The sequence below is a fragment of the Carassius carassius genome, chromosome 46 (genome assembly GCF_963082965.1).
Source record: "Carassius carassius chromosome 46, fCarCar2.1, whole genome shotgun sequence".
In the NCBI taxonomy this organism is placed as follows: Eukaryota; Metazoa; Chordata; class Actinopteri; order Cypriniformes; family Cyprinidae; genus Carassius; species Carassius carassius.
In genome coordinates this window covers 21,471,621-21,487,349 of record NC_081800.1, presented here as the reverse complement: position 1 = coordinate 21,487,349, position 15,729 = coordinate 21,471,621, and the positions used below count along the sequence as shown (strand labels likewise).

The window sequence follows — 15,729 nt, the reverse complement described above, 5'->3', positions numbered from 1 at the left end:
TATGACAAACTGCTTTGTTTTGAACTGTCTTACAACAGACACGGAAGAGAAGACAATGCTGAATAAAGTCGTAGTTTTTGATATTTTTGGACCAAAATGTATTTTTGATGCTTCAAAAAATTCTAACTGACCCTCTGATGTCACATGGACTACTTTGATGATGTTTTTCTTACCTTTCTGGACATGGACAGTATACCGTACACACAGCTTCAATGGAGGGACTGAGAGCTCTCGGACTAAATCTAAAATATCTTAAACTGTGTCCCGAAGATAAATGGAGGTCTTACTGGTTTGGAACAACATGAGGGTGAGTTATTAATTACATAATTTTTTTTTGGGCGAACTAACCCTTTAAGCTGACGAAATGTCTTTCTGAAAAGAAATAAAGCAGTTTTGAAAGTTTTAAAAATTATGTAATCTAGGACCTGTATACAGTACGTACCACTGTCCACAGCCTCATTATCATCTATTCAATATGGCGTCTGACTGAGGTTTATGGTTCTAACCTGACTAAGTCTATGGTTCTTGGGACATTCGGCTATTCTCCATCTTTTGTGCTCCACAGAAGAAAGAGATAAAAACAAACAGGTTTGAAATGAGGGGGAATAAACAATGACAAGATTTGCATTTTTGGTTGAACTCTCTCTTTGAGTGTTTAAATGTCATTTAACCTTTAAAAGTAATTTACAAAACGCCATGGTAATCGGTCAGTGATGTCAGACACCAACTAGGAGTACATCCAGTGATTTCAACGAGGAGGCTTCATTCAAAAATTGGAAGCGCATTTTATATCAAATGGGAAAGTTGACAGGCACTGGAAGCAGGCACTCTTGGTCTGAGGGTCCTACTCTTCACATCTTCATATCAGTGGGCTGTCCAATCAGAGCTGGTTTACAAGGGTTGTGGACATCCTTTTAGACATTGATATGGAAATTATTTTAGCCCCTCCCAATTATTCTCTGATAGGCTGGCTGGACTTCGGCGGCGAACTGCGGCTAATTTATCTCGCGCCCGAGCCGCCCACTGGGCAGGGCCACCGGTCTGGGATTCAGTCAGACTAGCGTAACGAGACGAGTCCTCCTCTGAACCCAAGCCAACCCAGGACGGCAAGCCCAGAGAGTGCGGCAGAGACAGTGACAGCGGGGAAGACAGCGGGGACGAGTCACTCTTCTTCTCCGGCTCATTTATTCCCTCCTCCACCCCGTCGTTCAGCTGAGGCGGCTCCCAGCCCTCAATCTTGTCAATCTTCCTCGTAGGTGTGATTTGCTTCATCGTCATGGTGATGCTGTCCCACAGACAGTGCGCTTTGTCTTTTTCTGAGTGCGCTTTACTCTTGTCGTCCTCCCAGTTTTTCTTAGCAGACCTGGGAGAGAATGAAGCAGCAGGATTTATTGTAAGGTGAAAATGCTCTACCCTCAAAAATTATTAAAACCACTGGTACTGCTTGCATAGCTGGAAAAAAAAATCATAAATGAAACGAATTAATTAAATTCCAAGAAATTTCAGCACTAATATTATTGTTGTTGCTACTACTACTAACTCTCTCTCTCTCTCTCTCTCTCTCTCTCTCTCTATATATATATACACACACACACACACACACAATCTTAATATTTGCTTATATGAAAGGGTAAAAAGATCAACAGTGAATATATTATGCTGTATGTACAGTATGATGTTTGGTTATGTGTCATAATGGCACAAGCAGCCACATACAGTATGCTTCAGCAGAAAGGACAGAGGCCGGGCCACAGGGTGCGGTTTCCATTTCAGACACTTACTTGATGGTTCAGTTTAACGTAAGACTATATTTATGTCCAAAAACATATATGTTAGATTTTCCATTGCTATGTAAAGATATATTTATCTCTATTTTTACTGCATACAGTAGCCATATCTTCATTTCTAGGCACTCAAATGTGCCGTTTGTACGTCTCTGCTGGTAAAATACTTTTTCCTAATCCATCTTTAATATGCAGAGTCACCTCTAAACACGCCACTAGTTCATTTCCCCCACAGACTGACTATAAACACTGCGGCTCTGTGCTGGTTTTACAACATGGCTTTGTTGGTTTCAGAAGCCCAACATGTCAATTTCTGGCTCAACTAATGGTGTGAGTTTGAGGCAGACCAAAAGATTTGAACAATGTGGTTTTGAATTTTCCCACCAAGCCCATCCAATGCAGAGACGCCTGTAAAGAAGCACATAAACCATTGTATTCTATTTTAAACATCTTTTGAGTGTGTGTGTGTGTGTGTGTGTGTGTGTATGTACAAACATCCGATAATCATCTCAAAAACATTGGATTGATGTACATTCTATTTCTTAAACATCATAAAAACATCTACAAAGAATGTTTAAGCTCCTAAAATGACTAGAAGAAAAAAAAAATTATGTCTATATTTTCATTTGGAAGCTGTAATGAAATAAAACCTCCCAAATAATAAGAATAAGAATAAGAATAAAAAAAAAATGCATCAATAAATGGTTATGCAATATAAAAACTAATTTAGGTTAACATTTCAGCAAAGATAACTATGGCATGACACATACTGCTACTGTAATATAAAATTATGAATACATTTAAATTACACGGTTTTGGTTGTCCCACCCATCCCTGTTTACTAGGAACAATCATCTAAATTTATTGCAATCATCTCAAAAATACATGTGGTAATTTTGGGGCTTGCAAAACATACTTCATTTAGCTTTAGCTTACCCTCTTCTGTGAGAGACAGTGACTCCTGTCAGCAAGATGTGTTCATCGTCCTGAGACGGAAACAACTTCTTGTCTCCTTTTTCTCGCTTTGATTTAACCTTCTTTAACTTCGAATCCTACAAAAGGTCAAAAACAGAGTCACAAACCATGCAGAAATTGCTCGTTTATTCATACAATAGGGCTCTGGGCAGAGTAAAATGACTGTTGGTGTGTTATGTGTCAGAAAGGCTCAGCTTTGGTTTCTCAGTGAGACAGAAATACAGATGGTAAGAGATGATTGCAGGTTTAAGCCTGACACAAAGACAGCTAATCACAAAGACACACTTCATCTTGGATGCAGGAGCAGAAAGCTGTGTCTGACGGACAGAAGGCCAGACATCTGAGCAGATGTGTGTGTGGGTCATTCTGCAATCTGACGCATTCCTTCAGACTCCCTCCTGCCTGCATCCAGTATGACCCTCAGGGTTTGAAATACCGACCCGGCTTTGCAGCTTATTATATAGGAAAGTACCTTTGACACAATTTCCTCGCTCACTTTCACAAGTTGTTCATTTTTTTCTGACTGGCCTTGTACAGAATGTTCTTCCCTCGACTGAAAAAAGGGTAATATTTCACTCCAAAATCAGAATTTAAATTATTATTATTATTATTATTATTATTATTATTATTTTGTAAGCACATCATGGTAGTATTGTTGCACTGGATGATTTTAATTACACCAATGAGAATAATTTTTGAATTATGGTAATGAGAATTTCTGGGGATTATCTGTTAAGCACCTAAAAAACAAGTGAAACATGTTTACATGGTAAATCATAAATGTCAAACAACTAAATCATTCTAACATACAAAGGAGAAGGTTTTAACAATTGACTAAAAATTATAACTTCCTTAAATGTTTCCACATTCCCTGTCAGATTTCAGAATGGCATTCGGTAAAGGTTTTTGTTTTTTAATGTTTGATTTGTTTATGCTTATTTAGAGAATTACTTTATATGAAAATAATCTATGGTTCTAAAATAGGCTTCCTAATGAAATATAGGAATATTGCATTCACAAGTTACATTGCATTCATTTCTGTATCCTCCAGATATTAAGTAGCTGTTGCTACATGTCTGGAGGAATTAAAATGTACCAAACACTAAAAAAGGTAACAGCACGAGATTAATTTTCTTCGCCACTCCCTGTTTTATTTCAAACCAAAGACCTCTGTGTTCTATCACTCCGCTGTGCTAAAACATGCCATCTGATTATGCACACAAACACTTGTTATGTCGGGAACAGCTGTTATTATGAGCATTAGGAGTCTTAGGGCACATTATTCATTCCATCAGATAAACAGATGTTACTGTTGGACTCGTCTTTGACCTCAAAGAAAGCACTACACTTGAGCACCTGCCATCACTGGAGGAAACAGCAGAACTCTCTGGAAGTCTCTGTTAGCATCTATAAATAAGTCATATCAAGGAAAACTGATTTCTCAGGATCCTTTGAGATTAAAAGGCACTCCTCCGCTATATAATATATATATATGTATATATATATATGTATATGTATATGTATATGTATATGTATATATATATATATATATATATATATAATAATATATAGAATAACATATATATATATATATATATATATATATATATATATATATATATATATATATATATATATATATATATATATATATATATATACTACTGGTCAGAAAACAGTTCAGATACTTGTTTGATCATTTAAAATATGACATGACATCAGTAGGAAAGCACACCACTGAATGTTTGCTACTTTTGCTATTGTCCAGATTGTTCTGAAAGAATGTGTCACATCCTCTCTACATGTTTATCAGATTATGCACAACACACTCACACACACTTTCTCCCCTCCACTGTATTCCCTCCATTCATCGCGCCCATTCACACAGAACTGACAAAAATAAAAAGTGTTTCATATCAGGCTTTTCTGGTCACATCCTAACAATGCTGCTATGGTATTGTTTCGGACACTGTCAACACATTACAAAACGAAGCTACAAAACGTTATGGATGTGTGTGTTGGTGTGTTTACCTTTGTTGAGGGGCTCAGAACTTCCTCTGTTCCCTCGGAGTCTTTATCCTAAAGGGCAAATGCCAAGGAGAACAAAACAATGAGAACACACGCACACACTTAAACACACGCTAATGTCTACGAACACAACAGACACAGAAAAATGTGAGGGATATTTTTAGCATGCTAAATAAACAAGGTCTTGCACATTTGAGGAGGGACCTGAAAATGATCGTTTTCTGTAAAGAAAAAGAGTCATAACATGAATATAGTTAAGGAGTAAAACACTCCTCTTATAGATATCCCACTGGGTTCAAGTGTAATCCAATCTATTAGTGTTAATGTTATAATTAATTCTGTCTATTTTGGGGGATCAATCATAACTGCTCTGGCATTCAACTTCCTGTTAAGTGTCTGACCTCTTCCCCTTCCTTCCTGCCCCACCTATTGCTGCCTCTTGGAAAGTTCTTACTTCACTTTTTCATTGCCCTAAAAAGGCAGGAGACTTTTAGCCCTAGCGCAACAAACTGAAGATCAAAGGATGCACATTAGGTGTGTAACCGATGCTTTATCTGCCTCAGAGAATTATGGGAAACGGAGCTGTCACACAAAACTTTCGCCCTCAAGAACTGGTGTATACATATATCTGCCATCTTTGCTCTTCGAACCTTTTTGAGCCAAACACCTAAAAGTATCATGTGACTAAGCAACACAACTGTTCTCGCAATTGATAATAATAATAATAATAATAATAATAATAATAATAAGACTAAATGTTTTGTGAGCACCAAATAAGCTGCTAGGATGATATCTGAAGGATCATTTCACACTGGTGTAATGATGCTAAAAATTAATTTGAATATATATTAAGACATAAAACGGTCATTTAAAATTTAAATAATATTCTTCTTTATTTTGCACAAATAAATGCATCCTTGGTGACTCATTTAAAAAAACATGAATTGATTTCACACAACACTCGTTTTATTATATATCTATATATACACATACACATGCATACGTGCATATATAAAATGTAAAATCTTTACCCTTGATTATGGCCAACACTTCCACCAACGTTTCAGGCAAAACCAGGGCAAACACTATTATTCTGACATGACTCAAAAGCAGAATTTGATTCATATGAAGAGAGAGAATGTCATTCCTCCCTCTGCCTCCACCTTTTCTACTCCCTCTCACTCCTTGTATCACTGCCACACACCTCCACCCCATCTTACCGAAGCGCTTGGCCTGATTACAGGCTCATTTATACATGAAAGATTGAAGCTAAGATGCAAAGAGGAATGTTTCGGATATTTTAAGTCCTTTACCCTCTGGACTCTGCCATTTCTTATGATTGTGGCATATTGGGGACAGCTCAGACCTGGCTTCACTAAAAAAATTAAAAAAAAATTTAAGAACACAGGGTCATAGGAGTCCATTTATTCTGCCTTCAATTTATTTATGAAGGACCTAACCACAGTATCAACAAAACTGTCCCTCTGAATAATGATGTTTACCTACTGGCAACCTGACATGGTTTAAAATAAAACCAATGCTCATAAAACAGCTCGATATAAACTGCTGGAACAGAGAGGACATTCATCTCCATGAAAACTTGTTTATCACAGGAAAATCGAAACTTTCTATAAAATTTGAGGTCCTGACGGGACCTGAATAGAACTGGAGTTAAATGTAAGTGAAGGTTTGCTTGGCCTCATCCGTCGTGCTTCCTGCTCTACATACCAAGTTCTGGGTGAACAAACTGTCTAGCAGCTGAAGGAAGCGGAGCTCACTGAAATATCCCTTTGTAGACCGAACAACACAAGACCATCCCTTTCCTTCTCCAACGTACAGTCCACAAGCCTAGTAGTATCACTACTGTAATGAGCCATAAGCTTCACTAACAAAATTCGCCCATGGGCCTCTGACCATCATGGCCTCCTAACAATCCCCATATCTGCTGATTGGCTTCATCACTCTGTCTCCTCTCCACCAGTAAGCTGGTGTGTGGTGGGCGTTCTGGCTCACTATGGCTGCCGTCGCATCATCCAGGTGGATGCTGCACACCGCTGGCTGAGCATTTAATGCATACGGCTCACAAAATGGGAAACACTTTGGGAGTTTCGAAGTTGTCGTCGCAACACGCTCTTTTTCGTGCCTGTCTCTTTAAATACAAAAAGGCGGGCCTTGGCCATTCATAGCGGCCAAGGTTTCCAGACCTTCTGCCGTCAGTCTGAAGGTCCCGCTATGCAAACTACCATGACCTTAAAAATGTTTTCTATACCTTTTTGTAATTGTATAAATAGCAATTCAGTAGTAACTGCAAAGTAGCAACCCAACTTTGGGTTGAGTGTATATATCAAAGTACATGATATATGACAGCATGGTACAGTGATGGTATCAAATGGTAATACCATAGTACTCTGGCACATCAATTAATTTAACAAGCAGCAGGTAACAGCTTTGATTGCTGCATATACTATTTATAAATCAGAATTTGAGGTCAAAACCCAGCAGACAGTTTAGCAGCTAGACTAGTTGTCATAATGTCTTTCATAATCAGACTAGGATATCAGAGATTTTGACTAGACTCTTTCCCATCTCTGAGACCAAAAACATGTTTGTGGAACAGATTCTCTTGGGAAGAACATAACCGTGGTTTAGTCAAGGCCGTCTAATATCACACTAGCCACAGAATGCAGTGGGAATCTTGAACTTTTTTAGTGCAAGCTTCTGAAATATATATTTTTTTAAAAAGTGTGAGGGGGAGAGAAAGCAAGCTTATCTGCAACCGTCTCCTGCTGTTACACTGTAGGACCTTATCTGACTCCTGCAGTCTAACAGCTGACAGAACATTAGATCTGAAAATAAGGACGGCAGCAAATGCCATGAATCTGAATTTAAACTCAGCCACAGCAGAGCAACATTTAATTAAGATACATTTGATCATAACCACACACACACAAACGACATCACTGGCTCAGAAAAACATGCAGCGAAACATGAACAAAACTTAAATGTGGGAATCTTCTCATATTCTTGTAGACTCTTATTCTGCTGGAATATTACATTATATTCATTTTGTTCTGCTGTAATATATAACATATTTTCATTGCCCTATTCTCACATTCCATACTCATATTGGTCAACAGATACAGGTTTATTATTAAAGGCCGATGACATAAGCAAAAACAAAGGAACATTCAGTTATTATGTAAATTCCAAATAAATCATTTCCATGAGCCCAAATTCTAAGAAATACAAGCCAGCTGATTTATAAAACCAAAATATGGCCTTTTTATCCAGTCACAGAAATCTAGTTAATGCAAATTACATTTAAATAACCGAAAAAAGCATGTAAACACAGTTATTTCCACTCTCTTAGTACTTTTAATATTATATCCCACTCTCATTCTTTCATATTATAAATACTGTCTTTATCCTTTATTTGCATATCCGGAATATTCAAAATGTTCCCTTCATCGCATGTTCCATATGCTTCATACTGAAATACCCTCCAGAACTTTAAAATGTCAAACGAGAGCGATTTCAAAAGTAAGGTGACACATTAATAAGCGGGTTAAATTATAGAAGATGATAATTATCATTTCGCTGCTGTTTTTATAATCTTACTTCACGACTTGCTCGGGGGAGCATCCGCTTTGTAAACAATACGGTCACTGTACAGACAGAAATGTGACCCAGCCAAACTCGAGCACATCTGATCTCTCAGGTTTGAAGGCCACGGGCAACATCACACCTCACCTGACTCGCGTGCTCGTGATGCCACGACGCCTCGGCCTCGTCCTCCTCCGACGCTTCATCCACCAGAACTTTGCTCTTGCCCTTCTTGAACATTATGCGCGCTCGGAGTTCAGCTGTATCTCAGAAGCACGGGATTGTCCCAGTCCATGGGACGCGAGTGAAGATTCTTGGTGAGGAGATCGCGAGGACGCAGCGGTTAAATCAGAACAATAACCCGTCTGTGATCACGATACCCCCCACACGCACACTTTCCTCCTGCCCACTATCTTCTTCTGATGAACGTCGGAGCACACGGTTGGCTGGAGCACCTGGACCGCCGCTCCTCCCATCGTGGATCAGATTGCCGCTGAACAGCTAGTTGTCCTGGCAACATGGGCGTGGCGTTCGCCCCTCGTACCCTCCCACCCGGACAGGAGGTCTTATCACGTCATCAGACGAGGTTCAGTCAGGGTAGACGTTTTTAATTAATTAACCCCGTGACCTTCTTGGCTTATTTGTAATTTGTCCATAGACTTTATTGATGTACAGAAGATGTTGTTTTCCTACTGTATGTCCTATTTTTGAATATAATAAAAAAGACGTTTTTAATTCATTCTAAGCAGACCGAAAAATTGAGCACTTAACACACCTTTCAAAATGTAGACATAGGACTAAATGCAAAATTTCCAACCAAATGGCAAAAAGTACACTTTTTTAAGTAAAGAAATAAAAAAATATTGAAAAAGTACAGCTACATCTGATGTTACATTGCAAACCTGTGTGAACCTGAGGAGAACTCATTTCATCCATGCACTAAAAAAAAATCACATTGGATTTAATTTATTCAAAAAAAAAAAAAAATATATATATATATATATATTATGTGAATATATTTTGGAATAGTATTATGTGAATATATTTTGTAATAATACTTTTAGATTCATAAAATTGAAAATTCATATTCGAGGAATGGCAAATGCTTTTATAGGGCACATTAATTTATCTTATGTTTTTAGGTATTATAATTATGTAAGTGTGAAGAATACACTATTTTGTGAAGAGCTAAGCAGCATGCCAACTTGACTTTCAGTGTAAAGGTTTCTGTTTAATCAAATGTGTTGCTTATCAGACATTAGCTGGATATATAATGTATAAATGTGTTCATGTGATGGGAATGTTCCCATGCTTTAACTGTAAAGAATATACTCTTTGTTAACTGTTTAAAGAATTGTAACACAAGCAGAGCATGTCTAAAGTTTTCATTAAGGAGATTATGAACTTATGAGGGTTATGAAGCTGTTTAAGAAGTTGACTGGTTCACCACTGTGGGTTCCAGAAGACTTCAAGAATAGCTTGGAAACAGCAGCTTACACTATAATATTACAATTCACACACAACAAACAAGACAGAAAAGCTGACCTTACCTGAGAAAACACACACACACACACACACACACACACACACACACACACACACAAACTACAGATCAGAAGGGTCATCAGATATCATCTTCATACAGGCATGTTTACAGTAAATACATAAACAGAACATGTGTTGGTGTGATAAGAGTCCTGTCTGATTTAAGATGTGCACAGAAATCATCTGTGAGTTGTATTATTATTATTATTATTTTAAGAAATCAATACTTTTATTCAGCAAGGATATATTACATTTATCAAAATTGACATTATGACATTTATAATCTTACAACATTTTTTTTTATTTCAAATACAGGATGATCTTTTGCTGGAAAAAAAAGTATTACAATGCATTTTCACAAAAAATTAAGCAGCACAACCATTTTCAACATCATCATCATCATCATTATTAACAACAAAAACAAATACATTTAACATTTAATAAATAATTAACATTTAACAATATGTTAAAATAGAACACAGTTAAGTTAAATAGATAAATAGCTTACAATGTAAAAATACAGCATATATGGTTTTGTATTTTTAAAATAATTTTATTTTTTATAAATGCAGCCTCTGTGACCATGGGACTTTGAATACTGAAACTCTTTGATTTCAAGTCAGTAAACTGCATTCATTCATTTTATTTACATAATTTGAAACAAGGTATTCAACAAGGAAACACACACACACACACACACACACACACAAAACAAGGATTGGATTTGATTCCATTCATTAGGATATATATATATATATATATATATATATCACTGTCATAATTACAGTGGATAGCTGTTCATGTGTAATCCGCTCTTTTGCGGAATTTCGCACCCGCTCACCAAATTATCCAGAACAGGTTTGGGGATTGAAACAGAAGCCTTTTGCTTTATAAGAATTCAGTGAAGCATCAAAATGATTTTAAAACTGATATCTCAAGGTAAAAAGCAAAAAAGTACATACAGTTGCTTTAAGATTCATATTGACTTCTAATCGTAATGTATAAAACTGCAGTTTTTTTTTGAGTGAGCCGTGAGAGAAAGCGCTTAGTTCATTTCTAAATCTTCTTTCCAGGCCACATCCATGTCAAAGATATAAGACAGTCTAATCACACGCTGACTCATCCTGAGTAGGCTATATAACCCCTATTCTCTCTCTCTGCATACACAGCCACTTACAGTGCACACATAACGTGCACTGGCAAAGACCAATTCTCTTTAACGACCGGCAAGCAAACATAATCAGATTGCCTTCGTGAAAGTTGCACTAACCTAACACAAAAATCTGTGTGCAAAGATGAAATAGATTGTTCGAGCACACATGTAGGTTTGCATATTTCTTTATTTGCAGCATTAATGTATGTGGTTGCATGTATAAAGGAGAAGTAATTTCGACAGGTTGGTTCTGGTTCGGATTTGCAGAGCTTAGTAACTAAAGTGAGTCAGTGCATTTGCAACACAGCTACTAAAACCACATGTGATTGTCCGGAAGATCAGACATTCATTAACAACTCTTATTTAGTGCTTCTCTGTCTTACATAAACACAAATATAAACAGTTTAGTAGACTGTAAACAGATTTTAGTGGACTAATATTTCCTGCTTACTTTTAAAGTTCAAGTTATTGCTATTTTTTAGAGGTTTTAGTGTAGTGCTGCCCCCTACTGCATTAGTTTAAAACTAAATCAATTTGGAGTTTTGATATTTGGCTTATCAGTTAAAATTTTGTGCATGCTAAATATCTTTTTTAAATTAAGTATGAATATGTTTGCTTTAAACTTAAAATAATATAAAAAAATTCAAAAAACGCTAAAAGTTTTTTTTAGCTCTGAAATTAAAGCTCTAATTTTTAATTATGAGCTATTTAGTAAATCAATAGAAATGTATACTGTGTTAATTTCAATAGGTATGTAGACGTCCATGTAAGCACTTCAGTCTCTTTACGTGCTTGAATATTTGATTTAGTAAATAAATACACAATTAAAATAAATTACAAGACATATACTCTCTTCGTTCAAAAAGAGCTATGAAAATACAATCATTCCTGCCATAAAGTGCTAAAATGGTCACAGCGGCAACAATCATTATACTGAATAATGTCAACAATAAGAACAATAAAACAAAAATCACTGCAAATCAGTCATAGCGTCCACAGAGGATGAAAACAGCACAATTTCCCCAATTCAAGTTGGCCATCTGTTCTCCAAATAAACGTCTTTGACCTTATGTTAGCAGCCAACTGTAATTGGATGAGCGGATTAGACCGTTTTAAGAACATAAGCTCTTCTTCTTCTTCTTCTTGAGTGTCTGCTCTGAGATGTCATGACATCATTACATGACTCAGTCTCAAGTTCACATCGATCCCGTCCCATTCACAAAACCAATGACATTTAGCTGTCGGTGAGACATTCATTACATACGTCAATACCAAAACACACAATATTTTCATAAATAAACACTTTTATGAGATCGTATTGATCAGTTGTCTAGTTAGGAGAGAGTTTCTGATAGGTCAGTGTCCTTCATGGGCTTTTTTGGGGGTTACAGATTTAAGTTTGCTTAGTCTGGGTGACACAGAGGTTTGCAAACCAGAGTGCCAAGCCCAAATTGGAAGAGAAAATCCAGACAAGGATTTCTGTACACGCTTGTGAATGGTAAGCTGGAGGCCCATCAAAAAACACTGCCCTACTCTCAAAGCTAAAGAATTTCGAAATACACACTTTGTTATTTACGTAACATAAATACATTTCAAACAGAAATATATGCATTAAATAAACTTATTTACATTATATGTACATTCAAACTCAAAAACTCTTTGTACAAACAAAATCTATATAAAATCTATATAAATATATATATATATATATATATATATATATATATATATATATATATATATATAGACAAATTGAATATTAAACGCTTAATGTATATTAAAGATGAATCCCTGTCCTGTAAATAGTGACTGTGACTCATAGCTATGAAGGTGACCTGCTTAAATTGCTCTATTCATTAGAGCAATATGTCTCTTAAAATGATTTAAGAAAATCAATAAAAACTGGAGTCATACTTCAGCGTGATGTTTGAGCTGTGACAGCTGTGCTTGTCTTGTTGGCTGCTGGATTTGTTGTTGGCTGGTTTGCATTGACTGTGGAGACTGTGTTGGTCTTCTTTAGGATATTCAGGTGTACGAAGAGTAGAATTATTTTTGGGATTGCCAAAATTTCATTACATATTATAGCAAAAATATAATCCAGTTCTAAGTGGACATCTGTCCTCAATGTTTAATTGAAGTAGACTTTGAAGCATCTTTGAGGTCCGCAAGACCATAAAATATCCCACTTGTCATTTTATGATTCAGGGGGACACTTTGCACCTCTTATGCATCTTCAATGCACTTTTTAAACTAAATAAAAAAGTCAAAGCATTTAATTCACTCCCTTGTTTGCCAGAGAACAAGTTTGGGGTTGAGGATCGGCCATCCTCGCAACCAAAGCAGGACTATGAACTTCAGCATGATGTGGTAAAACTATAAACAAATGGATGCATGATCTCCGAGCTTGTTCAAGAAAGAACGCACCTAAACAAAAGCTATGGGTTTTCTCTCTGTTTGCTGCTTTTTGTTTCACCGCAGGAGATGTGGCAATGGCTTGTGATATAAGGTCAGCTGGCGAGAGCTGTATCCTGACATCCCTATACCCACAAGGCCTAGCAGCATGGCAAGGCGGGGTACAGCAGGACCCTCCCTCTGCATACTGGTCCGCGCCGTCTGAGTCTAAAAGCAAAAGGTCAAAGGTCAGTGTTCATGGCTCATCTATGAGCATGAGATGAGAGAAGATAGATCCAGGAAGCAGTTCTCAGAAAAACATGCTCTTTCAGAAGTATTACTGAATTTCCTAGATCAGGATTAAGTCTGATAAGAAGCTTATCAACATAAACAAATATAGTTTTGTAGCTTTTTCAATGAATATGATTTAAAGTGCAAACAATTGAGTGCATATTAAACTTAACTACTAAATATAGTGCCTCGTCTCCTGGCTCGAGATCCATTTTCCTGTATATAAAAAACTGTGAAAAAAAGGCTTTCAAATTCCACAGTCAAATAACTATTGCAAATATAGCTTTTTTCAGTTTTTTTATGGATTTTAAATCAAGACAAGTAACAGTTAAACATTTGAAATATAAATTAATTTGCTTTAAAAATTAATAACAAAAAATATTTTCTATTTCATTTATAATTATTATTATTTATTGTTTAATCTATTTCGGTCTCATCTGTATCTGCTTTACTGTGATATATTTTTGCCCTACCGTATCTCTTATACGCTCAATAATTTAGATTTTTTTATATGCTTACTTGTATATCAAACTACACCCATTACAAAAATACAATGCATACATGATGGATGTTTGTTTGGGGTCTAAGAGGTGCAAGGACCTTTTAATATAAAAAACAATAAAATAAAAAATAATAATAATAGAAGAACACTTCCAGAACATTTCCTCTTAAGAGAATTTATTAAAACAAAAGCATTTTTAGTTTTAGAATCCCAATGTAAAACATGACTCAATACATTACATTTTTTCATGCTAAGATTCTCTGATTTGTGTACATACTCTAAAAATCTTGCTCTTGCTAGTCATGTACATTTGTTTTATTGTTTTTCTACTAAATATATTTTGCTAGAGTTTCAAAAAATGTTTTCTACAGACAGAGGTAATGTTACTGTTCTTAATAACATATGTAAGTAAGTAATAATTTTCCACATTTTGGAGAAGGCTCATTTAGTTTGCTCAGGTTTTAGAAACTGGACACTCACCTGCAGGTATCGAATGTATCCAGGTGTCAGGAGAGGAATGCGGAAGAACATCTCAGCAGTGTTTCTTGGAGCAGATCAGACTGGCCAGAAAACCAAAAAAGTCCCGTCCACGCACACAGACACACACACACACACACACACACACACAGGCACACAAGACGGATCTGTCACCGCTCTTCAGACACTTGCAGACTTATAAAGCTTTGGGTGCTTATATCACTGGTCACATGTCCTCGTGAAATCCTGTCTATCTTTTTGTAAAGGGATGGTATACCCGATGCTCAGAAAAAAATGGAGCATTTCTGGAATACTGGCTAGATATTAAAGTTAAAACTATTGTTTTGGCCCACATATATTGCAATTTATAAATTCTATAATATGGCTTTGCCACTGTGCTTAAGCCCAGGTAACAAAAACATGTTTCAAGGATGTTTTGCTAATGTTCCCATTAAGTTATGAAAAGATTATTTTTGAATGTTGACTGAGAATTCAAAATGTCAGTTTTTAAACATTTTGAAAAAATTTCCTCTTGGTTATGGAAACATCAGAGAAACATTTAACAGTGCATTTGATCATTTTTCAAACATGGGAATGTTACTTTTGAATGTTCTCTGAACGTTCTGAAACATGCAGTAAATAATAGTGTTTTAAGAAAAAAACTTTATATGAACAATGAATAATAATGTTTTAGTTACAGAACTTTATTTTTAAGATTTTTTTTTCATAACCTTAGCAGAACATAAGGCTATCCAAAGTTCTGAGCTGAGAGCTTTCTTTGTCAGAAGAGATTGACACTCGCTTGCGGTGTTCGATTCGTAAATTAGATGATTCTTTTCAAAGAATCTACTGAATCAGTTTACAAATCAAGCTATTTAGTAGCCCCAACCTTATATTTTTGAAAAATAAAACTGTTCCGATGTTATGATCGCCATATAATATTACCAGAACCCCTTTCTCTCACATACAACTCTGATTTC

The 15,729-nt window shown here is 36.1% G+C and overlaps 1 protein-coding gene across 1 annotated transcript; it reads right to left on the bottom strand.

Annotated features, from left to right (window-relative positions):
• Positions 1–547: 547 nt before the first annotated feature.
• Positions 548–8,926, bottom strand: LOC132129384 (testis development-related protein-like). The gene is made up of 4 exons (XM_059540963.1): positions 8,538–8,926; positions 4,791–4,838; positions 2,721–2,836; positions 548–1,363 (listed from the first exon to the last, which is right to left on the bottom strand). The coding sequence occupies exons 1-4, from the start codon at positions 8,628–8,630 to the stop codon at positions 934–936; spliced, it is 687 nt and encodes a 228-aa protein (XP_059396946.1). The 5' UTR covers positions 8,631–8,926; the 3' UTR covers positions 548–933.
• Positions 8,927–15,729: the final 6,803 nt, after the last annotated feature.

What these genes read in the sequence shown, in the direction of transcription:
- LOC132129384 (XM_059540963.1), bottom strand. Translation starts at nt 8,630, where the DNA reads ATGTTCAAGAAGGGCAAGAGCAAAGTTCTGGTGGATGAAGCGTCGGAG. An exon ending in ATCACGAGCACGCGAGTCAG is followed by an intron (nt 4,839 to 8,537) that starts GTGAGGTGTGAT and finishes TTTGCCCTTTAG; the next exon opens with GATAAAGACTCCGAGGGAAC. An exon ending in TTCTGAGCCCCTCAACAAAG is followed by an intron (nt 2,837 to 4,790) that starts GTAAACACACCA and finishes GACCTTTTGTAG; the next exon opens with GATTCGAAGTTAAAGAAGGT.